This window comes from Brassica napus, chromosome A2 (genome assembly GCF_020379485.1).
Source record: "Brassica napus cultivar Da-Ae chromosome A2, Da-Ae, whole genome shotgun sequence".
Taxonomy (NCBI): domain Eukaryota; kingdom Viridiplantae; phylum Streptophyta; class Magnoliopsida; order Brassicales; family Brassicaceae; genus Brassica; species Brassica napus.
The window spans coordinates 13,868,343-13,894,587 of NC_063435.1; the positions used below are offsets into that span (position 1 = coordinate 13,868,343).

The window sequence follows — 26,245 nt, forward strand, 5'->3', positions numbered from 1 at the left end:
AAACCGCAAAAATGTGTTTTTCCACCAAAAGCACATTTTCCCGTGAAAACCGCAAAAACATATTTTCCCGCCAAAACGCATTTTCTGCGAAACCCGAAAAATGTGTTTTCATGCCAAAACTACAAAAACATTTTTTTCACGCCAAAAACGCAAAAACGCATTTTCCCGCCAAAATCCTAAAACATGTTTTCTCGCCAAAACCGAAAATTGTCGTTTTTCTGCCAAAACCGAAAAATCTTATTTTTTTTTCTGCCAAAACCGCAAAAAAAAAGTGTTTTCCCACCAAAACCACAAAACGTGTTTCTCGCCAAAACCAAAAATTATATTTTCCTGCCAAAACCAAAAAATCTTGTTTTCCCGCTAAAACCGAAAAATCTCGTTTTCCCGCCAAAACCGCAAAAAATGTTTTTTTCTCGCCAGAACCAAAAATTGCATTTTCCTGGCATAATCGAAAAATCTTGTTTTCCTGTCAAAATAAAAAAAAATCTTGTTTTCCGTCATAACCGAAATTTTTTGTTTTCCGCCAAAACCGAAGTTACAGTCGGTTTATTATTAATATTCTTTTAGTTTGAAACTAAGTTTTTTTAAAACATGTTTATCAATTTTTTGTTTATTAGAAGTTATTGTTTTAGTAAATTTTAACATATGATTAAATTAAGATAATGGTAATTTGGTAATTTGTTTACTAACCTCATTTGGATGGAAATAAAAATAAAGAAACAAACATAAAATTCATTTAGATGATTCATCTAAATGAACCATCTGGATGGACAAACAAACAGTTCCAAAAATCTGAATGGATCATCTGAATAAATCATACAAATGGATCATCTGAATGGAGATGACAGATGGTTAAACGAACAACCTCTAAGAATATTTGTTATCACAAAATTAAACCACATTTTGGTACATCATTGCAGTCTTGTCAGATTCCATCATGACCATGTTCATTGAGGCACCAGCGGTTCAACATCTAACGTAGGCGATAAATCAAAGAGAGATGCTGGAGCAGTCATGTCCACACTCCAAGAATCATCTATGTTTATTTCTATTGGCATTTCTTCTTCTTCTTCCTCTTCTTCGATAGTTACCTCTAAATCTTCAAGTGATGAACGGATTTTCTCAAGGTCACTGGAAACCACTCTCATGCTTGGATGCTTCTTCCCTTTTAGGCTTAAACACCTTCTCGCAAGCTTTGCCAAAGCCAATACTTGTTCCGGTTTGCATTCTTCTTTGATCCGAGAATCAACAATATCAAGAACTCTGTTCTCTTTCATGGCCTCGATGAAATGAGATGCAAGCCCTCTGTTTTCTTCAAGCCGCACAACAGAAAACAGTTTTTCTCTGGTTATAAGCTCAACCAAGACAATCCCAAAACTATAAACATCACTTTTATCAGTGAACTGGCTAGTTTGAAAGTACTCTGGATCCAAATATCCAAAAGTACCAGCAACATGAGTTGTCAAGTGTGTCTGATCTATGCTTATAGATCTCGAAGTACCAAAATCCGACACCTTGGCTCTATACTTCTCATCCAAGAGTATGTTTGTGGTCTTGACATATCTGTGATAGACCGGTGTAGATGCAGCCGAGTGCAAGTAAGCAAGTGCTCCTGCAATTTCCACAGCTATCCGCAAACGCACTTCCCAAGTCATGGTGTAATCATCTGAATCATTGTGTAGCCGTTTGAACAGGTCTCCGTTTGGAATATGCTCATAAACCAATATAGGAACCTCTGTCTCGAGACAACACCCCATGAGTTTCAAGATGTTTCTATGGTTAATCTGCGAGAGAACATGAACCTCATTGATGAACTCCTCAACTTTGTCTTTATCCAAAACTTTAGATCTTTTGACAGCTATGATTCTTCCATCTACCAGCATTCCTTTGTAGACAGTGCCTTGGCCTCCCTGTCCAAGAACCCTGTTCTTGTTGAAGTTATCGGTCGCTTTCTCCAGCTCTTTGGAGCTGAATATCCTAGATGTCTAAACATTACCACCTCCTTCTTCTGTAGTTAGTTGTTGTTTCAACAATAAGCCTCCGTTACGTTTAAAGAACTCCCTCTTTCGGATAATCTTCCTTCTCTTCTTGACGAATTTGATCAATCTCCATATCCCGAGAACCAAGAACAACAGTGCCAAACCTATAACCAGACCTGAACAATGACGAAAACAAAAACATAAAAGATCACTCCTTTTTGCTTTGTTATGTGACTTCAGAATCTAAATTTTTTTAAAAAAAACTCCTTTGGTTCACCTCACAGGCTTGATCTTCTCTATTTTCTTTGGCACACACCTAAACGATCCAGGGACATTAACACAAGTTTGTCCTCCACACCTGCTTTGCCCTAATTCTCCCTCACATTCATCAATGTCTAGGCAACAATTACAAAAATGGCAGAATCAAATCAACAGATCCATAATAAAAATAATTAAACCACATTGAAGTCCAATAAGACGAAGATCTTACCAACACATCCACCCTGAAGATACAGATTCCCTTCGTAACCGTCATTGCAGAAACAGCTACTGTGACCAAACCCAGTTAAATAACTATACTCAGCAAACACAACTTGATTCGCTCGTGTCGTAAGCATCATCACCCGTCAAATTAAAACAACCCACTGGCTTCGCTAATTGAGTAAGTGATGCATCAAAGAACCATTCAAGCCCGATCACAGTAAAACCATTACTAGAAATTTTCTCCAGCTGGATAACATTCGCCGGAGAGTAAGTCTCCTTCGTCAAGAAAGCAACTTTACAAAGAGTTGTGTTACCACCAGCGGAGCTTTCTAAGTCAACGCCGATCACTTGCGGTCTATCCGCCGTGATCATCGCCTGAAAACATCTGTAACCACTGCAGATCTTGTCTAGGCCTAGGCGACTCTCGCAGCTGGATTCACATCCTATGATCTGAGATTCGAGGTCGGTAACCAAAGCTCTGGCTTCCTTTACCGGTGAGGTTTAAAGGAAGAGGCTTTTCGTCTCGTTTAGAACAGCCGGAGGAAGTCACCGGAGATTTGATGTGAAAGACGCCTTGGGTGCTGTCAATTGTTTTTTGAAGTGTGATGCTCATCAATTCTCTGTTGATCTTAGAGAGGAACGGAGTGGAGAGGGAGGTGGTGGTGGTGGTGTTACAGACAACCTTGTACCAGTCGTTGAGATAGCAATGTTTCGGTCCGATACCGAAAGGGAAAGGAATTGAGATTCCTCCACAGAAACTATTACATAGACTTGAAGAAGGGTCAAGGTTTTGAGCTGTTATTAACAGTTTTAGGAGGGAGAGTAGAATACAAAATAAAAGTCTCTCGTTCTTCATTCTTTTGCTTCTTCTTTTGGCTATGTTTTTTGGTTTTTTCATGTCTGTGTTTTGCCTAAATACTGTGCATGAAAGTTGGCAATTATCAAACTGACAAGTAATAAAAAGTTACTCAACGGTGTGAGAACCCATGTGCAGGTGGTTAGGTAAACTCTATTACTAAAAAAACTCAAATCAAATAATTAAAAATACAAATAAACTCCGCATGTTTAATAGATTATGAAATTATTTTATGTATCCGGAAGTGTCTATGGAAACAAACAAGATCAGTGATTACAAATTTAGAGTGTCATTCATCAAAAAAAAGAAGATACATTCACACACACCGACCCTGGACGTAAAAGCAAATGCATTATTAATTTATTATTGAAGGATCTTACCGTGTTTGAAACGTAAAAAAGGCTCAATATCTGACATCGACAAGAGAAACTTCCTAATAGTTCAAAGGCTCACAGATGCTGCAGTCGAAGCTGTTCATGCTTTGACTTCCAAAGGCACATGTAATAATCCAGAGACTCTGATAAAAACAGTTCACAGAGATTTAAATGGCTTTAACTAATAGAGATCGAGAGCAAAGAGAGTGATTTGGTATAATGATCTCTTATTTTCCACGAAAAGGGAATGAATGTTGGTACAAGATATATATATACAATTACTTAACCAACTGAAATCAATTATACCAGCTAATCTACTTAACCGGTTTACTCCTATACATTAATATCCCCCCTCAAGATGGAGATGCATAAATGTTGATCACACCCATCTTGCTCATGTTATTCCGGAATGGAGAAGGATATAATGATTTGGTGAGCATGTCAGCGAGCTGATCTCCCGTACGTACAAACATCGTCTTCACAATCCCCTTCACAAGACACTCTCTAATCTTGTAGCAATCAAATTCCACATGTTTAGTTCTTTCATGGAAAACTGAATTGCTCGCAATGTAGAGTGCAGATGTGTTATCACCATACAAATAAGCTGGAAGAGAGAAGGGTACGCGTAGATACTTCAATACTTGAGTTAGCCATAGAATCTCCTTACATGCCACACACATAGCACGAAACTCAGCTTCTGCAGAACTCAAGGACACTGTATCTTGCTTCTTAGAACGCCATGATACCAACGAATCACCAATAAACATAGCGTATCCTGTGACTGACCTTCTGTCATCAGTACAAGCCCCCCAATCAGAATCCGAGAAACCTCGCAAAGAAAAGTTGGTATCTGTTCCATAAAGCAAGCCTTGACCAATAGACCCCTTCAAATATCTCAAGACTTTGTGAAGTGCAGTAAGATGCACATCACGAGGTTCAGAAGCAAACTGGGAAAGCTTGGACACTGCAAAAGAGATATCTGGCCGGGTTATGGTAAGGTATTGAAGCTTGCCTATGAGCTTTTTGTATTGTTTTCTATCTGCCAAAACCACTCCTTCTTCCTTCGAAAGCTTCTGGTTTGGTTCCATAGGTATTGATGACGGTTTGCAATCAGAGAACCCGGAAGCCGCCAACATATCTAACACATACTTCCTTTGACAGATAGTGATACCTGCAGTCGATCTCGCTACCTCTATGCCAAGAAAGAATTTGGGAGGACCAAGATCTCGCAACTGAAATGCTGAAGCGAGTTGATCAACCAAAACTTGAGCATCTTCTACACGAGTACTAGCGATAATAATATCGTCAACGTATACACTCACCACCACAAACATACCTTCACGCTCTTGAAGAAACAAAGTGTGTTCACCAGGGCATTGATCAAATCCAAGATCCATCAAAGTTGTAGAGAACTTAAGAAACCACTGACGAGATGCCTGCTTTAAGCCACTGACGAGATGCCTGCTTTAAACCATTAACCTGGCTCTGATACCATAATAGAGATCGAGAGCAAAGAGAGTGATTTGGTATAATGATCTCTTATTTTCCACGAAAAGGGAATGAATGTTGGTACAAGATATATATACAATTACTTAACCAACTGAAATCAATTATACCAGCTAATCTACTTAACCGGTTTACTCCTATACATTAATATTAACAATTGACAAGTTTCAAACCAGAAACATAAAGAGGGAGAGAGTTGATCATAAAAAAAAAAGAGGGAGAGAGAACCTGGTCTTTTTCTTGACTTGCAAGCGATCTCGTGGTAGAGACAGGAAAAATGTACTCATGGGCTCACTTATATTAGTTGGGCCTTGGCCCAATTAGTCTTACCCGACCAAAATCGAAAAGATTTATTTCCCAGACTCTCTCACTTTTGCTCAGGCGATTCAGATCTTGGCGACAACCTCATTAGGGTTCTTATTACAGCTTCTGTTATAATCTGGAAAGGTTCGTACTTTATCTGTGTAACTCGGTGTTGGGTTTGGGTGTTTCTGCAGCTTAGAATTTCAATCTATGGGTAGGCACGATAGTTCCTCCGAGGAAGAGGAGAGAGTGAGAAGAGATAGAAGCCCAGATGAGAGCTCGCGAAGAGATCTAGAGATTGGTGGTGTTGCACATAAGATGAGAGCAGATAGCTCCTCAGATGAGGAATCAGGTAGGCGGTCTAGGAAGAATCGAAGAGAAGTAGACTCTGGTTCTGACGACGATGATAAAGAGAGAGATAGAGGGAAAAGAGTGGAAGTAGATGATGCTACTGTTCGTGAGAAGAGGGCAAGTAAAGAGAGGACTTCTTCTGATGAAGAAGATGAGAACCATCTTTCAAAGGTTACTGGAGATGTTGATGATGATTATGAAAGGAAGAGAAGTCCCAAAGGCAGGGAGAGGCATGATAGAGAGAGGACTCATAGGGGTAGTAGAGTCTTAGCTGATAAGCCTTCTGGTAAAGAAGATGACAGACAAAAGAGCAGGAGAGGTGGGAGAGAAAGCGAGAGGAAACGTAGAGATCATCAAGCATCTGACGACGATGAGGAAGGTGAGATTAGGAACAGGAGAAGAGGGAGAGAGAGGACTGATAGAGGTAACGAAGGTCTCTTAAAGAGAGATCGGAGGGAGAGAGACTGGTCTGATAGGCATCGGAGGGACGATGGAGGTAGAGATGAAAAGGAGAGGCGACACAGTGACAGATATAGCGATAGCCAAACAGACAAGTTGAGAAAGGAAGAGAAGAGTGAAGCTGCAAAGCCCAAGCTGCCAGAGCTCAACCCATCTGATAGCAATGCTATTGCTTTGGGAAAATCTGGCGGAGTTTATATCCCTCCGTTCAAGCTAGCACGCATGATGAAGGAGGTGGAAGATAAGAGCAGTGTAGAGTATCAGCGTCTAACATGGGACGCTCTCCGTAAAAGTATTAACGGGCTGGTCAATAAAGTCAATGCAAGTAACATCAAGAACATAATCCCTGAACTGTTTGCTGAGAACCTCATCAGAGGAAGGGGACTTTTCTGCCGTTCATGTATGAAGTCTCAAATGGCGTCTCCTGGATTCACTGACGTCTTTGCAGCTCTAGTCGCTGTTATCAACGCCAAGTTCCCTGAAGTTGCTGAACTTCTATTGAAAAGGGTCGTTTTGCAGCTAAAGAGAGCTTATAAGCGTAATGACAAGGTTTGTCTTTTTCTTGTAATGAATTTTGATTCTATGTCTTATTAATGCATTTTCATTTATATATGTCTTATTTATGCATTTGTGTGTTCCGTTTTCGTTTCACCAGCCTCAATTGCTAGCTGCTGTTAAGTTTATAGCACATCTAGTGAACCAGCAAGTGGCTGAGGAAATCATTGCACTTGAATTAGTCACTGTACTTCTGGAAAACCCGACTGATGACAGTGTGGAGGTGGCTGTTGGTTTCGTTACAGAGTGTGGTGCGATGCTTCAGGACGTTACACCAAAAGGATTGCATGGTAATAATTCTTTTCAACCTCTCCTTCTGTTATATTGAGAAAATTAGACTACTTGTTTGGCATATGCTGCTATGATAATCTAGTTCATCTCTTGTTGAAAGATAACGTTGGTTGTGTATGTAAACGATTCACTTCACGCATTAAGCCGTGTTAACATGGCACGCATGTTCTTTTTTGCCTCAGGTTTTCATTTTATTAGTTTTTCTAAGCTCTTCCAATTGCTAACACAGGGATTTTTGAGCGGTTTCGTGGTATACTGCACGAGGGAGAGATTGATAAGAGAGTTCAGTATTTGATTGAAGGGCTCTTTGCTATTAGGAAAGCGAAGTTTCAGGTAAAGATTATAGAGCTTGCTTGAATTTTATTCTTAGATTATCAGGTTGTTGTAGAGATGGAACCATGCTTTGTTTCACTGATAGCATATTGCTCATAAAATTGTGTGAATGATTTACTTTCAGGGACATCCTGCTGTTCGTCCTGAGTTGGATCTTGTGGAAGAAAAATATTCGCATGATATATCTATTGATGACGAAATAAATCCTGAAACCTCTCTTGGTAAGCTTGGTAACTCATGGTTCTGTAGAGATAGATTACTTTTTAGTGTTAGTAAAACTCTTCTTAACTTTAAAAACTCTCTCTGATTTTTCTTCTGTTTGCAGATGTTTTCAAACCTGATCCTGACTTCCTTGAGAACGAAAAGAAGTACGAGGTCCTGAAGAAGGAATTACTCGGTGAGGATGAGTCTGACGATGAAGATGGCTCTGATGCTAGTTCTGAGGATAACGATGATGAGGAAGATGATTCTGATGAAGAAGAAGATGAAGAACAAATGAGAATAAGAGACGAGACAGAGACCAATCTTGTTAATCTTAGGAGGACAATATACCTGACCATTATGTCTAGCGTTGATTTTGAGGAAGCAGGTCACAAGTTACTTAAAATTAAACTTGAGCCAGGCCAAGAGGTAAGCACCCCTTCCAAATCTTAAAGTTTGTAATTTACTGGTAGTAGTCAAGGCTTGTAACATTCTTTATCCAATTCAATGTTGCAGATGGAGCTATGCATAATGCTCCTGGAATGTTGCTCTCAGGAGAGAACGTACCTGCGTTACTACGGTTTGTTGGGTCAGCGTTTCTGTATGATCAACAAGATTCATCAAGAGAATTTTGAGAAATGTTTTGTTCAGCAGTACTCAATGATCCACCGGCTTGAGACGAACAAGCTGCGTAATGTGGCTAAGTTTTTCGCCCATTTACTGGGCACAGATGCACTCCCCTGGCATGTGCTTGCCTACATTCGCTTAACTGAGGAGGACACAACTTCGTCGTCCCGTATCTTCATTAAGATCCTTTTTCAGGTAACTTGAATCAATCAGCAACACATTCCATGGAACTCATTTTACCATTTTAGAGCTGTTTTGTCTCATTGGTTGTGTTGATTTGGTTACTACTTTGCATTTGATTGCAGGAATTGTCAGAACACTTGGGGATTAGGCTGCTTAATGAGAGGCTTCAGGATCCAACAATGCAGGAGTCACTTGAATCCATCTTTCCTAAAGATAATCCAAAGAACACGAGGTTTGCAATCAACTTCTTCACCTCCATTGGTCTTGGAGGCATCACGGAGAATCTGAGAGAGTACCTGAAGAACATGCCACGGCTCATCATGCAACAACAGAAGCAAGTTGCAGAATCAACATCATCGTCTGGATCCGACAGTTCTGGTTCTGAGTCAGATTCATCGACTTCTTCTTCTTCTTCTTCTTCTAGTTCGGATGAAAGCGACAGAGAGAAGAGGAAGCGAAGAAGAAGATCTTGAGAGAGTCTGTTTTCTTTGTCAATTTTCAACGAAAAAATCTTCAAGTTCTTGTGTTGGTTATTGAATCTTGAATTTACATGAGCAGTCATTTAGCTTCTGTTATTTTGCAGAAGCTGATGAACAAAGAGACTATAGACTATAAGCTAAGACGATCAAGATTGTGAACAGAAATGTTTTCTTTGTTACTATGATTGTCTTCCAAGTTTAAAATATCTCTTTTCAATAAAATTTGATCTTTATTTTTTTTTAGCTAAGATGATTGCGACATATGAAATGTAAAAAAAATGTATTTGTGAAACAATTTCCTTTTCTAAAACATATATCTTTTCAAGATGGAGGGAGTAGTACTTTTAAGCTTTTTTTTAGAAAAAAATGTACTATCTATTGAATTAAATCGTAAAAAATATATGTGATCCACAAAAATATGTAAAATTTGTGTTGAGTGTATTGAAGAGAATCATGAGATATTTTGAATAGTGAAAAGTATCAAATTGCGAAAGAATCATTCTTGTATTTTTGTTCAACAAATTGTTTTGGATAAGAACGCAAAAATATCAGTCTTTTTTTTCTTACAAAATATCAATATCATCATCTTTAAAAAGAAAAGAAAATGTGGTTTATGGATCCGATTGGTAATGGCTGTAGCTTTAAATATTTTGCTGTAGAAAAAAATCTGTAGACTTTTTGCTGTGGCTTTAGATTTTATTGCTGTAGAATTTTATTGAAGCACTAAAAAATTGCTTTGGATATTTGGCTCTGCAGAGCACTTGTACAGCTGTAGGATATTTTAAGAGATGTGGTTTCAAAAAAAAATTTAAAGCTTGATTGCTCTGAATTTGGTACTGTGGAAATAAATAGGGCTGTGGACAGCACCTACAGCAACTACCAATCACCCCCTATATCTCAAAGTTAATACTGCTGTGAGAAGCTTTAGGGATCGCGTAGTGACCATGGTTTTTAGATTAGCTAAAGAGACCAGATTGGTAGTCTACAACCCACAGTATCTAAAACATAATTAGGAAATAGCTAATAAATTGATCTTGCTTACGTCTTAAATACACCAAACTTTTTAAAATAAAATAAAAAACTTGTAAATATAATAGTAACAAAAAGTAGGAATAGATAAGATTATAATAAAAATAGTAAAAAGCCTTTGGAAATGGATAAGGACACGTAGGTAGAGATGACAAAAGAGACCAAGTCACCGTTTCCCTCTTCGTGTCTGTGTATATATAATCCCGCTCTATCCAATCCATTTACTTAAATATCACAAATCCATTTAACTCTTAAATCTCAAAAAATTCTTTATTTCTGTAAATCACATTACATTCAGTTTGATTCTGTCTTGTTCAAACATGACTATTGCTTTAACCATTGGAGGAAACGTGTTCTCGGGTCTATCCGGATCAAAGTCCAGCATAAGAAAGAACGCGAAGATGCTAAACAGAACAAGAGTCGTTTGTTCTTCATCTTCTATAATGGATCCTTATAAGACCCTTAAGATCCGACCCGATTCATCCGAATACGAGGTCAAGCAAGCTTTCAGACAACTCGCCAAAAAGGTTTGACCATTTTTTTAATGCTAAATTTAGTTAATTGGGTTTCTCAAAGTTGATATCTTCTTGTTGTCGGTGATGTTGCAGTATCATCCTGATGTTTGTAGAGGAAACAACTGTGGGGTACAGTTTCAAACAATCAACGAAGCTTACAATGTAAGAGGGTGTCTTTATGAAAACATCTTAACAATCATACTGTTTGATCGTTAATCTTCTTCTTTTTTTTTTATGTATTTTTGAAGATTGTGTTGAAGCAAATAAAGAATCAGATGGAGGGAACAGAGGAGTTTCAGCCGTTCGATGTATATGACGAGGGGTTCAACGGAATGAATGATCCAGATTGCGACACGTGGGAGGAATGGATGGGATGGGAAGGTGCAGGAACCAGAGACTACTCTTCTCACGTCAATCCTTACGCTTGAAGTAATGATCCGAATTGCACATAAATAACAGCCGAGACTGAAATGGAACAATGTAAATATAGGTGTTGTCCATGGGACTTAAAAATGTGAATAAACGAGTAATTTCTCCAATCATGTGAATCTCAAACGTGAATCTGCAAGTAATAATACCATTAGACTTCTAATGTTTCTGTCTCGACTTTAAAAACCGTCAAGGGTGAAGTTCTATTATTTCTGTAAAATCAAATGTTAGACCAAATCATCAATTCTTTTCAACTGCTTCTTTATACTATTTTATAATATTAAAAAATCTGAACAACTCAAAAATCTTGTTAAGAAGTCGTTTTGGTTTTTCTTTTACAAATTTCTTCGAACTTTTAATCCATGGAGAATACACGGGAAAACGGCTTATTTATGCCTGAATTAGGAGTCACTGAGAAAATAAATACTTCAACTTCTACTACATGCCAAAACATACATTGATTAATCAAAAATTTGAAATTCGTGTTTGAACTAGGGATCGTTGAAAAATACTTACCTCAACTCTTATTGCATACTAAAACATGCCTTAACTAATCAAAAATTTTAAATTTATACTCAATCTTTAGAAGACAATTATCGCAATTTTGACTTAAACTCTGTTAATTAATTATTAATGACTAACTAGATTTTGATCCGCGCAGACGCGCGGGTGTATATTTTGAAAAATATGTTGATATTTGTTTTTCATGTAATTATTAGGATTTGGAAAAATGAATCCGAGGAACATAACCGATACCGATCCAAAGATATAGTACCAAACCCAAACATAAATTGATTAAATATTCTAATTATTCAAAATTTTGTTATTTAGAGAACCGAATCTGATCCGAACCGAAGTATTTAGGTATCCGAATTTATCTAAAAATAGATTTATATACTTATATATATTAATTATTTTTAGATTTAACATATATAAAACATCAAAAAAATTTTAGGGAATTAGATTGACCTATTTTGGTATATTTTAAAAGTGGCCTAGATAACTTTCAATTTTTTAAAAAAACATAAGCCCATTACTTTTTTTCTTAATACTACTACCCTTGTTTTCAAACAAAAATATTTTTTTTAAAATACTGCAATCCATGTTTCCAAACACTCCAAATTTTTAAAAGTCCTATTCAAGTCTCCAAACACTCCAATTTTGTACTTGAGTTTTAATAAGATAGACTAGGATACTTAATTGGCTAATGAGTTAGGACCATTATCTCTACGATGTCGTTTGTTCTGTATTTTGTCTCTTCATTCTGTTTTATCGGAATCCTTCACTTTGTCGCATAAGAAAAAAGAAAGAAACGGAGATAAAAACACAAGACAGACGACATCGTATTCATATTGATAATAACCCATTGTTTTAAGGTTTTGGCCCAACTATTATCAGATTTGACTTATTCAAATTTGATTTTCGATTAGGCCCAATTATTATTCATCTGACTCATTAGCCAATTAAGTATATATCATAGTCAACGTCGTTAACAATTAATTAACAGAATTTAAATCAAAATTAGGATTAGCGTTGACTTCTAAAGACTTGGTATAAATTTTAAATTTTCGATTAATTAAGGTATGGTTTGGCATGCAATAAGAGTTGGGGTATGTATTTTTTTTATCAACCCCTAGTTCAAACATGAATTTCAAATCTTTTTATTAGTTAAGTTATGTTTTGGCATGCAGTAAAAGTTGAGGTATGTATTTTTTTCAGCGACCCTTAGTTCAGGCATGAATAAACCATTTTCCCGAAAATGCTCTGCTGCTGCAGTACCTGAAGACATTCAAAGATCAAACATCATTTCATTTGTTTTAGTCGATTAGTAGTAGCAAGGCCGGTCCTCGACTAAAGTTCATAAAGTAAGGGCTTTAGACACCAACTTTTGTATATATCTAAGGGGCGGCAACTTATGTAGCAAGATCACTATATCTTAGTGGTTTATGTTCTTTTCATTGTGGTCTATAGGTTGTGAGCTTCCGTTTTTACCATCTTTTTTTTTATTCCTTTTCTTTTCCTTTAGAATTTTGGAGAAAATAACAATTAAAATTGCCCCATTCAATACTTACCTTTTCTAACAAATTTGTCTATTATATCACAAATATATTATTAAATAAACCATTTAATTAGGCAAATTTTAGTTATATCTTCACTATAAATGTTATTCTTGCGGTTTTTGTTTTTTATTCTATTTTTTTTAATAAAATAGCTTTGTAAACAAGATAATAATTATAAAAAGGATTTAAGTTATCAGTTGCTCAATTTCAACATTTTAGTTTGTATTTTTAATCGGTCTTCACCTGAACTAATGTGATTCTTAATATCACATGTAACTCTTTTGCTCTATTTATTTGCTTTTCTTTTAAAAGTTTTTATAATTTTCTAGGAATTTATCAAACCTACACAAACAAATTATCATAAATTCGGTTCTAATCCGTGAGACAATCCACAAAGGAAAAATGATGTTGATGTTAATGAATTTTTATCAGATGTTGTCATATTATTCAATTAATGTTTTAATAGAAAATGTAACAAAAATAAGATTGATAACCAACTAAATGGATTGTCAATGATATTAGTAGAACCAGTATGGCTTAAATATTGTAGTTATTTCAAAATTCATCAATAAAATTTATATTTCGTGAATAATGTGATTTTATCTCTTTGTATTTTATTTTATTTTTGTTAACAATTTAGGATTTAATAGTATATTGCAGTATTTTGAATATATGCTTAAACATGCAATAAAAAAATTTATTTTTATATCTAAGGGCATAATTTTCTTGTCCGCTTTCGGCTCTACATAGGTCCGGACGGGCACTGAGTAGTAGTAAGAAAGTTCCACCTGCTGCCAGAGTCTGTACTGTAGCATCAAGAAGTGTGATTTACGGGCTGTTCGTTTCACCATTTGTCATCTCCATCCAAATGATTCATTTGTATGATCTATTCAGATGATCCATACACATTTTTGTGATTGTTTGTTTGTACATCAACATGGCTCATCTAGATGAATCATCTAAATGGATCTTATGTTTGTTTCTTTATTTTCATTTTCATTCAAATGAGTTTAGTAAACAAATTACCAAAATACCATTGTGTTGGTTTAATCATATGTTTGATATTAACTTTAACTATATTACATTTAATTATTTAGTTTAATATATTTACATTAGAATTATTTCAAAATTAACGATTTTTTTTTTGCGGTTTGAACGGGAAATTTTTTTTTTGGTTTTAGCGAAAAAACACATTTTTCGGTTTCGGCGGAAAAACAAGATTTTTCGGATCTGCCGGAAAAAAGATATTTTTCAGTTTTGGCGGGAAAATACAAATTTTCGGTTTTGGCGAGAAAAGATGTTTTTGCAGTTTTGGCGGAAAAGACGTTTTTGGCGGGAAAATGTGTTTTTTTGCGGTTTTGGAGGGAAACACGTTTTTGCGATTTTTGCGGGAAAACTAAATTTTTCAGTTTTAGCGAGAAAACAAGATTTTTCGTTATTGGCGGGAAAACGCGTTTTGCGGTTTAGGCGGAAAAACGCATTTTTGGCGGGAAAATGTGTTTTTGCTGTTTTGGCGAGAAAACACGTTTTTGCTGTTTTGGCGAGAAAACGCGTTTTTGCTGTTTTGGCGAGAAAACGCGTTTTTGCTGTTTTGGCGAGAAAACGCGTTTTTGCCGTTTTGGCAGGAAAACACGTTTTTGCGGTTTTGACGAGAAAATACGTTTTTGACGGGAACGCGTTTTTGCGGTTTTGGCGGAAAAACATGTTTTAGCGGGAAAACACATTTTTTGCGGTTTTGGCAGGAAAACACGTTTTTCGCGGAAAAACACGTTTTTTTGCGTTTTTTGCGGTTTTCACGGGAAAACGAGATTTTTTGGTTTTGGCGAGAAAACGAGATTTTTTTGGTTTTGGCGGGAAAACGAAATTTTTCGGTTTTGGCGGGAAAACGAGATTTTCGGTTTTAGCGGGAAAACACGTTTTTTTGTTTTGGCGGAAAAATACGTTTTTGCAATTTTGGCGGGAAAATGTGTTTTGTATTTTGGCGGAAAAATGTGTTTTGTGGTGTTAGCGTGAAAACATGTTTTTTTTGTGATTTTGGCATGAAAACACATTTTTCGGTTTTCGCGGAAAAACACGTTTTTGCAATTTTGACTAGAAATTTCATTTTTGGAGTTTTGGCGTGAAAAAATAGTTTTTAGGTTTTCGCGGGAAAACGTGTTTTTTGTAGTTTTGTTAGTTTTCGTATGTAACAAAAATGATATTATTTTTAGGTTTGTAATTTATGAATTACATTAGGGGCATAATAGACCTTATACTATTTTGAATGAACCATCTATTTTGAATGAATTACATTAGGGGCATAATAGACATTATACTATTTTGAATGAATTACATTAGGGGCATAATATACATTATACTATTTTGGATGAAGATGAGAGTTTTGTTTGTTTAGGTACTAAAAGTGCAATTCATTCAGACGGATCATAGATGACTTTTGGAAATTTAGGTTTAATTCTAAAGTCCATTCAGCTGAACCAATCTAGATCATTTGAATGGACTTTAGAATTAAACCTAAATTTCCAAAAGTCATCTATGATCCGTCTGAATGAATTGCACTTTTAGTACCTAAACAAACAAAACTCTCATCTTCATCCAAATGACTCATCCAGGTAAGAACAAACGGGCCCTTAATTGCTTTCTCTAATGCCATGCAAGGCTCTTTCCCACGCGTTATTCCTTGCTCAGATGTATGTTTCAATGTCTTTCTCTTGCTTCGTACGGCTCATCGTCATCCACCGACTCTTTTTAAAGAAATAAATTGCACGTCGGCATCTCAATCTAAAACCATTCAATACTCTGTATTAATTACTTTTGTGTCGTCACGCTTAATTAAATGGAAAACATTAGTTACCTACCTAACTTTTCTAGTGGTTAATATTGTTATAGCAAGTATTAATGTGAGTTCGGTACATTTTAAGTCTAAACCAAAATAAATTAGTTAATAATCGGTTTACATTCCGGTTATTAAGCTCTCTCTTATTGTAATTTGCGTCTACAAGGGCAAAAGGTGTGCTTACTTTTTGCTTCTTCCGCATTAACTCAATCAGATTGTTTAAGAATCCAATCCAACAAAGTCACTTCGGAATCAATTCTCGATTCTAGCTTCAAGGGTTTTCCCGTCGCGAGGATTTTGATACGGTAAGTGTACAATTTGAGACCTTTCTGATCATTTTATGGTTCTGAGACGATCCATCTGATTCTGTTACATGTGGTCGTATCTCTCACCGTTGTAGTCACCATATTGTTTTATGATTACTTGTCTTCTGGTGTTTGATTTGTTTTCTATCGAAAGCTTCCATCTTTGATACTGCTTCCTCTTTTTCTTATTACAGCTGTGGCTAGGACAGAGTAAGAACACACCGAGATCGGTCTTGATTCCTTCAACACGGAGGTTTGAATCTTCTTGATTCTGCAACTGATCATATTGAGAGAGAGTCTTGTAATAAAAGTTCATTTTTTTTTGTAGCATCTGGAGATTATTAGCAAACAATGTCTGATCTCAAGGAGCGTTTGCTTCCTCCGAGACCCGCTTCAGCTATAAACCTCAGAGGAGAAGCAGCAGCGTCTCGCCCTTCTGCCTCAGGGAGACAGCCTCTCCTCGGGGTTGACGTTTCAGGTCTCAAGAAACGTGGACAAGGTCTCAAGTCCTGGATCCGTGTTGATACTTTCGCCAACACACAGGTCATTGAGGTTGATAAGTTCTCAATGATGCGTAGATGCGACTTGCCTGCACGTGACTTGCGCCTGCTTGATCCTTTGTTCGTGTATCCCTCTACTATCCTGGGGCGTGAGAGAGCTATTGTTGTTAACTTGGAGCAGATCCGTTGTATTATCACTGCGGATGAAGTTTTGTTGTTGAACTCTCTGGATAACTATGTGCTTCGGTATGTGGTTGAGCTCCAGCAGAGGCTTAAGGCAAGTGCTGTTGGTGAGGTTTGGAATCAGGACAGCAATGAACTCATCAGGAGGAGGAACAATGTGTTCCAAAACTCGTCTCCTGATTATTTGCCTTTTGAGTTTAGGGCTCTTGAGATTGCTCTGGAAGCTGCTTGTACCTTCCTTGATGCTCAGGCTTCAGAGTTGGAGATTGAGGCGTACCCGTTATTAGATGAGCTTACCTCAAAGATCAGTACTTTGAACTTGGAGCGTGTGCGTAGACTGAAGAGCAGACTTGTTGCGTTGACGAGGAGAGTTCAGAAGGTGAGGGATGAGATTGAGCAGTTGATGGACGATGATGGGGATATGGCTGAGATGTATTTAACGGAGAAGAAGAAGAGAATGGAAGGCTCTTTGAACGGTGGTGATCACCACTCTTTACTTGGATACAGATCAAACGATGGTCTCTCTCTCTCTGCGCCAGTTTCTCCTGTTTCTTCTCCTCCTGATTCTTCAAGGAGACTTGAGAAAAGCTTGAGCATTGCGAGGAGCAGGCATGACAGTGCAAGAAGCTCAGAAAGCGCAACAGAGAATATAGAAGAGCTGGAGATGTTGCTGGAAGCTTACTTTGTTGTCATTGACAGCACTCTCAACAAGCTAACCTCGGTAAACATAAAACACCACTCCTTTGTGTTTAATAGCAGTTAAAAAAAAAACTGGTTTAATCCTCTGCATTTCTCTTTTACAACTCAGTTAAAGGAGTACATTGATGATACTGAAGATTTCATCAACATTCAATTGGTATACCCTTTAAAAATCTTGATCATATATTTACCTTTTGTTTTGCCTAAGAGTCTATGGTATTTGCAGGATAACGTGAGGAATCAGCTGATCCAGTTTGAGCTGCTGCTAACTACTGCAACGTTTGTGGTGGCCATCTTTGGGGTAGTAGCAGGGATCTTTGGGATGAATTTTGAGATAGATTTCTTTGAGAAGCCTGGTGCTTTCAAATGGGTATTGACCATTACTGGAGTCTGTGGCCTTCTTGTATTTTTGGCATTCCTGTGGTTCTACAAACGTAGAAGGCTCATGCCTCTGTGAGGACATATAACTGCCCTAGACAAGTAGGAGATTTCTATTTTACCGTTTAATGTTGCTTTTATTCATCATCTGTGACCTTCACAAGATGGAAACAGTGTTCTAGATGAGAATGAAGCTTTAACTTTGAGGCATTATCTATGAGAAATCTTCAATTTATTTTGATACAGAAACTTATGAGTACGTATCTGAACAAAAACCAAACTGGCTCAGACATTACGGAGTTAAGTTCCTATGGACTACTTGTCAGAGGATGAAGAGAGACGTGCTTTACGAGCTTTATCAGCCTTCTCCATGTAATCTTGGTGAGACCGATGATTTGATCCTAAAAATAAACCAGGATTTAACAAAGAGTTAAGATCAAGGAACAAACCATACCATACATAAGAAACGACTAGATTTTGACCCGCGCAGGCGCGCGGGTGTATATTTTGAAAAATATGTTGATATTTGTTTTTCATGTAATTATTATGATTTGGAAAAATGAATCCGAAGAACATAACCGATACCGATCCAAAGATATAGTACCAAACCCAAACATAAATTGATTAAATATTCTAATTATTCAAAATTTTGTTATTTAGAGAACCGAATCTGATCCGAACCGAAGTATTTGGGTATCCGAATTTATCTAAAAATAGATTTATATACTTATATATATTAATTATTTTTAGATTTAACGTATATAAAACATCAAAAATGATACTTTTAAATTGGTTTAAATACTTGAAAATATATATAGATAGTCAAAAGTAAATATCTGAAATAGTTAAAGTATACTCAAATCACCAAAAATACTTAAAATAATTATTGATTTCGTATCTAAAATTTTAAATCAAGCCAATTGATATGTTAAGCTTAAGTATTATGACATATGTTATTCAAATTTATACGTAATATATTATTTTATTTATATATTTTGAGAAATTTAAAATATATAATGATTTAAGACTTTAAAAATAATTTAAATTAGTTATCCAAACCCAAACCAAACCCGCAAAGATCCAAATCGAACTCAAACCAAAATTTAGAAACATTCTAATAAGGCTGAAATCTTTTACCCCGAAAACCCAAAATACAAACCGATCAGAACTAAACCCGTATGGGTATCCAAAAGCCCATCCCTAGTATTTATTATATATCGTATTTTATCATCATATAATTAATCGTATTTTATATGTACCATCATATAAGTAATCATATAATTAATAGTATTTTATACATACCATCATATAAATAATTACATATATTATATTTTTAAAACTTAATATGAAATATGAAAACCATAATTTGAGTTGGTATTTCAAATTGGACTTTGTATTATATTTTTCTTATATATATTGACAATATTTTTTTATAATGGTTATTGAAAAATAGTTTAGTAAAAATTCATTTTTGAATATATGTATATTTTTGAATCAATTTTTGATATAAATCAAATTTGAATTATTATTTTGATTTGAAATATGTATATAAAGTTTAAATTTTGTTTTATGGTTAGTTTAGAAAAAAAATTTTAGGGAATTAGATTGACCCATTTTGGTATATTTTAAAAGTGGCCTAGATAACTTTCAATTTTAAAAAAAAACATAAGCCCATTACTTTTTTTCTTAATACTACTATCTTTGTTTTCAAACAAAAATATTTTTTTTTAAAAGACTGCAATCCATGTTTCCAAACACTCCAAATTTTTAAAAGTCCTATTCAAGTCTCCAAACACTCCAATTTTGTACTTGAGTTTTAATAAGATAGACTAGATTTGGACCCGCACAACTGTGCGGGTATTAATTTTCATGTTTATATATATATATATATTACATAATTAGAATATATTTTTAAAGTTACTTATATATTTAAATGTTTATATATAACTATCTTAAATATAACAATTTGATAGTTTTCATGCTGTAAGTTAATTGATTATTTCAAATCATCACATATATTTGGTATTTTTTATTATATATATTTTAAAATTATTTTTTATTCAATTATTATGATCCTGATCCGTAATTCAAAGCGCTAGATTTCCTTTATCAGTATTTTTTTATGTTTATTCATTTAAAATAATAACTATATATATATAAAAGTTTAAGATAAGTTAATTTTATACATGAATTATCTAATTTACTAATGTTAACCCGTTCTACCAACATATTATATTTCTAGCATAAATTTTTAATGTTTGTCAAAATAAAATATATTAATTTATCAATTTAAAATAATTTTATCATATTTAGTTAAATACAATTTTTTTATTTTAAAATGATAGATATAACTATAAAATAGTAAAATTTGATATAATGTTTTTTCATTTTATAAAAGATAACTGATTATTTGTATAATAAATTTAATATATAATAAAAAATATATATTAATGTATAATAACATTAATTTTATTACTAATTACAAAATTAGAGAAAATATTTATATACAATTTTTGATAATATTTATATTTATTTTATTTATACTATATATAAATCTAATGGATCATCTATTGTTTAAATTTAATTATTGATAGCCCAATAAAAATTTCTTGTATGCCCAAAATTTAAATGATAAAATTAGATATTAAATGTAACATGACTTTCTAGGAATAGGTCCATTAAGTCCATTTTAAAAAAAAAATCACACATGAATCAAGATTGTGACTTCTCTTTTAATATATAAGATATTTATTTTATTTATACTATATATAAATCTAATGGATCATCTATTGTTTAAATTTAATTATTGATAGCCCAATAAAAATTTCTTGTATGCCCAAAATTTAAATGATAAAATTAGATATTAAATGTAACATTACTTTCTAGGAATAGGTCCATTAAGTCCATTTTAAAAAAAAATCACACATGAATCAAGATTGTGACTTCTCTTTTAATATATAAGATGTATTGTATCATGCCGGAACATACGTGACCTCATCAGTTTTCATACGTCGGCGTTTCAGGAGTCAGGACCATCTTAAATGGGCTTTTATTTATTTAAGCCCATTAACAAAACCTTTTTATTTACTTAAGCCCATTAACATACGAGACCCCATCAGTTTTCATAATTTCATCTCCTCGTCTCACAAAAGACGCAGTCAAAACCATTCCGAAACCTCTCCTCTCACTCCTTCACTCCCCGATGAGCTGTGCTGCGATTGCTAGGAAACTAACGCGTACAACACAGCTGTGGATTGTTCAACGTCAGTATCTTTCACGTGCAGTGTCGAGATCATTTGCCAGCTCATCGTTCCACATTGTTTCCTTCTCCTCAGCATTTCATCGAACAGGTCTTGTGCATTCTCAAATCTCAAGCCGTGTCCCTTATTTTTTCTATTCCAATGGCTTCTCCACCAAAACCATCTTCGAAGAATCTGATATCAACAAAGAAGTGGCTCCTTTGGAGAAGGGTCTGATTGATTTAGTCAGACAGGTCTCTGAGCTAGAGTCGGAGGCGGATGCCATGGCTTCTCTTGAGGAGTCAACCTTTGATCTAAATAATGATTCTTTGTACTCTTTAATCTGGGGATTAAGAGAGGAATGGAGGCTTGCCTTTCTAGCGTTTAAATGGGGAGAGAGACGAGGCTGCGATGATCAGAAAGCTTGTGACTTGATGATATGGGTGTTGGGTAATCATCAAAAGTTCAACATAGCTTGGTGTTTGATCCGTGACATGTTTCATGTCTCAAGGGATACTAGAAAGGCCATGTTTCTCATGATGGACAGGTTTGAGTTTCTGTCTTTTGTTTAATTTTTAAAGATCGATGTTCAAGAAATCGTTAGCAGTAGTGAAAGCTTCTTTTTTTTTGCCGATTTGCTCGTCTCGACGAGCAATATTTAGAACATTGGTTGTGATATTGAATTGGTGTTGATGTAGGTATGCTGCTGCTAATGATACAAGCCAAGCTATTCGGACATTCGATATCATGGATAAATTTAAGCACGTTCCTGATGATGAAGCATTTCAAGGATTGTTACACGCCTTGTGTAGACATGGGCACATTGAAAAAGCTGAAGAATTCATGCTCGCAAGCAAAAAGCTCTTTCCTTTGGACGTTGAAGGATTCAACGTGATTCTTAATGGTTGGTGTAACGTTTGGACTGATGTGACTGAAGCCAAGAGGATTTGGCGAGAGATGGGGAATTACTGTATCACGCCTAACGAGGACTCTTACAGTCACATGATCTCTTGCTTTTCTAAAGCTGGCAACCTTTTTGATTCTCTTAGGCTCTGTGATGAGATGAGGAAACGAGGGTTTGCTCCCGGGGTTGATGTTTATAATTCTTTGGTTTATGTGTTGACTTGCGAGAATTGCTTTGGTGAAGCTGTGAAGCTTGTGGAGAAGATGAAGGAGGAAGGTTTAAAGCCAGATTCAGTCACTTACAATGCGATGATTCGGCCTCTTTGTGAGCAGGGGAAAGTTGAAGAAGCGAGGGATGTATTGGCGACCATGATAAGTGAGAAGCTATGTCCAACTGTTGATACGTTTCATGCGTTCCTTGAAGGTGTGAGTTTGGACCAAACTTTAGAGGTTTTAGAACAAATGAAGGTTTCTTGTTTAGGTCCTAAAGAAGACACCTTTCTCCTCATTCTTGGAAGATTGTTTAAGAAGAAGCAACCGGAGAATGCTTTGAAGATCTGGGCAGAGATGGGTCGTTTTGAGGTAGCTGCTAATGGTGCTCTTTACTTGGCCACAGTACAAGGGCTTTTGGCATGTGGGTGGCTCGAGAAGGCCAGAGAGATGTATTTAGATATGGAAGCAAAAGGATTCCCTGGTAGTCCTAAGCTCCAGAAACTTCTCAAGGAACAGAAGGTGAAGGGGGTTAGAAAAAGCAAGAGGAAAATTCTTCAAAAAATTGGTTCTCGAGGAGGCTATAGCGGTCAACGATCAGTATACAAAAATGTATCTGATAGGGGTAAGACTTGAGATCAAACGATCACTCTCAAGTAAAGTTGATTCTCAGACCTCGTGGTCTCAACTCCGCAGAATGTGATGCATGCAATGTGTTCCTAGCTCGTCTGTTCCATTTGGTTTGTATGCAGTTTTCCAGGTAATTTATTCTTCCAATTACCTTATTGGTGATCATACCTTTGCTTAGCCTAATAATATCAATCAAACTGCAGGGCTAAACATTTGCAACCATGCTAATTCAGAACCGGATTACATGAAGATGTTATTAACAATTCTTATTCTTGACTGTTCTTGGCACACACGTCCACACATCCTCCAAGTTCAAGTAGAGTAAATTTAAGTTCAACGTGTTGTGATATGAACCAGCAACTCAGCAGGCAGATGCTGAGCTCACTTTGTTTCAAAAGCAAGATTTTTAGGACTCTCCTTGTCCAGCTTGTCTTTTTCTGTGTTCTTTTGTCCTTAGTTTTGTTTATAACTCATCTGTCTCATTTAGTTACTCATGAACCGTGATGATTGTGATATGGCCTTGGATTCTTTTTGAGTGTTGCAATTGTCATGCCACATTTCAAGCTACCATCATTTTCCTCCATCAAAAAAAAAGTTATGGGCCCCTTGCTTTATGACTTGTTTACTTTTGCAGCTGGCAAGCTTCTAAAGATCTAATTGCTTAGTTGCTTTTTTAAATTGCCTTACTTGGTTATCATTGAGAGCATGCACTTTGGGTTTTGAGGCATTTCAATACTGCAATTGAGAAATCTCTCAAAAACAAAACTGCACTTAAACTATAATTTGATATACATTCTTCTGCATTTTGATTGAGTTGGCATCTCAGTCATAGATTACAAAACATCACAACATAATATAATTTGCAAAAGTTAAATTTAACAATTTCAGAAAGAAAACACCAACAAAAAAATCAGACCAAACTTCGAACTACTACTCTGCAATGCTCAGTTTCTAACTTCTCCGCTTTGATCTACTGCCATAATTTTTTGCAGGAGGCGATGGAGAAAACTCAAAAGCAGTCGCTGAAATCTCCATTTCACCTCTCAGTATCCTCACAACTTCACTAATATCAGGCCTTAGCTCAGGCGCTTTCTGTAGACAAGCCAAAGCCAAGTTAATGCACAGTCCCGCTTCTTCCTTGCTATACACATCCTTCAACCTCTCGTCCACCAGCTCAAGAACGTTCCCTGACTGAGCCAGCTGCCTACACCAGCTCACCAAATTGGCTTTCTCAAGCTTCATCGGCGACGCAAGGACGTGCAAAGGCCTCCTACCTGAGATGATCACTAGGATCAGTACTCCAAAGCTGTAGATATCGCCTTTCTCCATCAAGTAACAGCAGCCTCCTCCGTACTCTGGTGCTATGTAGCACAGTGTCCCTCTCATGCTAGTAGTGCTGCTTAACTCGCGGCTGAACAAGTCCCCACTCCACATCTCACTCCCTATTGATTTGTTCTTCTTCTTGCTGCTGCTGCTGCTTTTCCTTCTCCATCCTCTTCTGAAGCTGAACTCTCCTGCTGCTTCTCCTTCTCTGTCTTCAACGCAGTTTTCGCCTTTACCATGGAAACAGTAACGAAAATGTGGGACTTTTAAACGGTTCTTGAACTTGATTCTCAATACTCTAATCTTCTTTTTGTCTTGATGTTCTTCCTCTTTCCACCATTCCTCCATGTTCCTATGCTTCTTCTTCTTCTTCTTTCTAGATTTCTTCTTCTCGCTGGTCTCTTCCTTTGCAAACTTCTCTTCTAGAGTGTCAAACCTAGCTTCATTCAAACCAGACTCTACTTTATCTACTGTCCTAGTTGAAACTCCCAGCTCAGGAGTGCTACTGCTAACGGTGATCTTCTTCCCATCATCATCCCAATCCGGATTCTCAGTGTGAATCTGACTCCCTATCCACTCCCTAACGTAATCTTTACTACACAACTCCCCACTCCCTTCTTGCTTCCACCACCAATTTCTCCCCCACTGTTTCCCCAAATCAAGAACCGAGTTAGGACTCACACTCATCTCCTTACTCTGCTCAAACTCATTCTCCTCCTCAACCTCTTTCCCTTTCCCCTCACCTTCTTCCATAGCCAAACTCATCGAGTTCAAATGCATTCCCTTGATGTTACGGCTCGTCCTACTATTCTTAGAAGACGAAGAAGCTTGTAACGCAAGAGAGAAATCAACCTCATGATGATGCGTTGGAGTGCCAACGCCCGTCTGAGGAGTGCTCTCAGAAAGCTCTTGACTGAACAGATCAACCCCACCATAACCTCCTCCCTCCTCCACTTTCACTCTAGACAAACCAAAGTCAGAGATCTTCGCCCTAAACTCAGAATCAAGAAGAACATTACTCGGCTTGATATCTCCGTGAATCACCGGCGGGTCACACCCAAAATGCATAAAGTCGAGAGCTTTGGCTACATCAAGAATGATACCAAACCTCCTCTCCCAGCTCAAGCACGAGCCTTCTTCGTTGAAAAGAAGCTCTTGGAGACTCTTGTTGGGCATATACTCGTAGACCAAGAACCTGTGGTGATCCTTCTCAACGCAGTACCCCAAAAGCGTCACGAGAAAAGACGATTTTAGCCCCCCGAGGATCTGCAGCTCGTTCTGGAACTCGGTCTCGGACTGGAGAGAGAGGCTGTCGAGTCTCTTGACCGCGAAGAGCTTCCCGTCTCTCGTAATGCCTCTGAAGACGGTCCCCGAGCCGCCTTTGCCGATCACGTTGGACTCGTCGAAGTCGTTGGTCGCGAGCTTGAGCTCTTTGTAGGAGAAAAGCTGGAGCTTTGATGGAGGAGAGGAGGCGACGTCGAAGAAAGGGATGGTTCTTGAGCGGTTGAGGAGGGATGTCCAGAGGTGGTAGATGAAGTAGATGATTGCGAGGAAGATGAGGAGAGATGATGAGACTGTGAGGATTAAGAAGAGAGCTCCTGTTCTGTTGTTGTTGAATGGCTTTGGTTGGATTGGGTTTTGTCTTGAAGGCATCTCTCTCTCTCTCTCTCTGTTTCTTGCAATTGAAAGATGGAATCGTTTCTGAACATTCGGTATATCTCTGAATCTAGTCGTTGAACATGTCTACTGATTGTTTTATTACTTTCTTTTTTATATAGTTTACTTTTTTAAAATAAAATCGTATAAATGAGAGAATCGATGTTCAAACTGCGTAATAATTACTTTTAGGAAAAAAAAGGGTTAAACAATAGTGGAAGGATTTGACAAAAAATATAAGAAGACAGAAAAAGTTGTAATTTAAAAAAAAAAAGTTAGGAAATGATAATGTTGTTTTTAAATGATGATGTTACTTGCTTTTGGGGTAGTGGATCATATAGTGATGTTTAAGATTGGACTTTAATTTGTTAAT

General features: G+C 36.5%; 6 protein-coding genes across 7 annotated transcripts; 4 read left to right on the forward strand and 2 right to left on the reverse strand.

Moving 5' to 3' along the window:
• Positions 1-935: 935 nt before the first annotated feature.
• LOC106379533 (wall-associated receptor kinase-like 22) lies at positions 936-4,185 on the reverse strand. Its single transcript, XM_048752507.1, is given in 5 exon segments — positions 936-2,163; positions 2,260-2,374; positions 2,470-2,560; positions 2,562-2,943; positions 2,945-4,185. Coding segments are annotated over 5 exon segments (2,232 nt in total). The 5' UTR covers positions 3,361-4,185.
• A 1,346-nt stretch (positions 4,186-5,531) lies between these two features.
• LOC125586009 (pre-mRNA-splicing factor CWC22 homolog) lies at positions 5,532-9,228 on the forward strand. Its single transcript, XM_048755778.1, has 7 exons — positions 5,532-6,860; positions 6,967-7,156; positions 7,387-7,490; positions 7,615-7,711; positions 7,816-8,120; positions 8,208-8,513; positions 8,624-9,228. Exons 1-7 carry the CDS (start codon positions 5,712-5,714, stop codon positions 8,972-8,974), a joined length of 2,502 nt encoding a protein of 833 aa, XP_048611735.1. The 5' UTR covers positions 5,532-5,711; the 3' UTR covers positions 8,975-9,228.
• A 944-nt stretch (positions 9,229-10,172) lies between these two features.
• Positions 10,173-11,116, forward strand: LOC125586013 (chaperone protein dnaJ 8, chloroplastic-like). The gene is made up of 3 exons (XM_048755783.1): positions 10,173-10,536; positions 10,618-10,686; positions 10,773-11,116. Exons 1-3 carry the CDS (start codon positions 10,330-10,332, stop codon positions 10,950-10,952), a joined length of 456 nt encoding a protein of 151 aa, XP_048611740.1. The 5' UTR covers positions 10,173-10,329; the 3' UTR covers positions 10,953-11,116.
• A 4,779-nt stretch (positions 11,117-15,895) lies between these two features.
• Positions 15,896-18,126, forward strand: LOC106429719 (magnesium transporter MRS2-10). Of its 2 annotated transcripts, none has more exons than XM_013870471.3 (5): positions 15,896-16,151; positions 16,346-16,404; positions 16,480-17,555; positions 17,643-17,690; positions 17,760-18,126. In XM_013870471.3, the coding sequence occupies exons 3-5, from the start codon at positions 16,503-16,505 to the stop codon at positions 17,988-17,990; spliced, it is 1,332 nt and encodes a 443-aa protein (XP_013725925.1). In that variant the 5' UTR covers positions 15,896-16,151; positions 16,346-16,404; positions 16,480-16,502; the 3' UTR covers positions 17,991-18,126. The 2 variants fall into 2 exon arrangements, with proteins under 2 accessions (XP_013725925.1, XP_022559196.1); XM_022703475.2 differs by having other exon boundaries at positions 15,941-16,124.
• A 2,806-nt stretch (positions 18,127-20,932) lies between these two features.
• LOC125586022 (pentatricopeptide repeat-containing protein At1g80880, mitochondrial-like) lies at positions 20,933-23,460 on the forward strand. Its single transcript, XM_048755795.1, has 3 exons — positions 20,933-21,697; positions 21,849-23,023; positions 23,097-23,460. The coding sequence occupies exons 1-2, from the start codon at positions 21,114-21,116 to the stop codon at positions 22,897-22,899; spliced, it is 1,635 nt and encodes a 544-aa protein (XP_048611752.1). The 5' UTR covers positions 20,933-21,113; the 3' UTR covers positions 22,900-23,023; positions 23,097-23,460.
• Positions 23,461-23,642: 182 nt separating this feature from the next.
• On the reverse strand, positions 23,643-25,973 carry LOC106429713 (putative receptor-like protein kinase At1g80870). Its single transcript, XM_013870464.3, has one exon. It carries the CDS (start codon positions 25,867-25,869, stop codon positions 23,845-23,847), a length of 2,025 nt encoding a protein of 674 aa, XP_013725918.3. The 5' UTR covers positions 25,870-25,973; the 3' UTR covers positions 23,643-23,844.
• Positions 25,974-26,245: the final 272 nt, after the last annotated feature.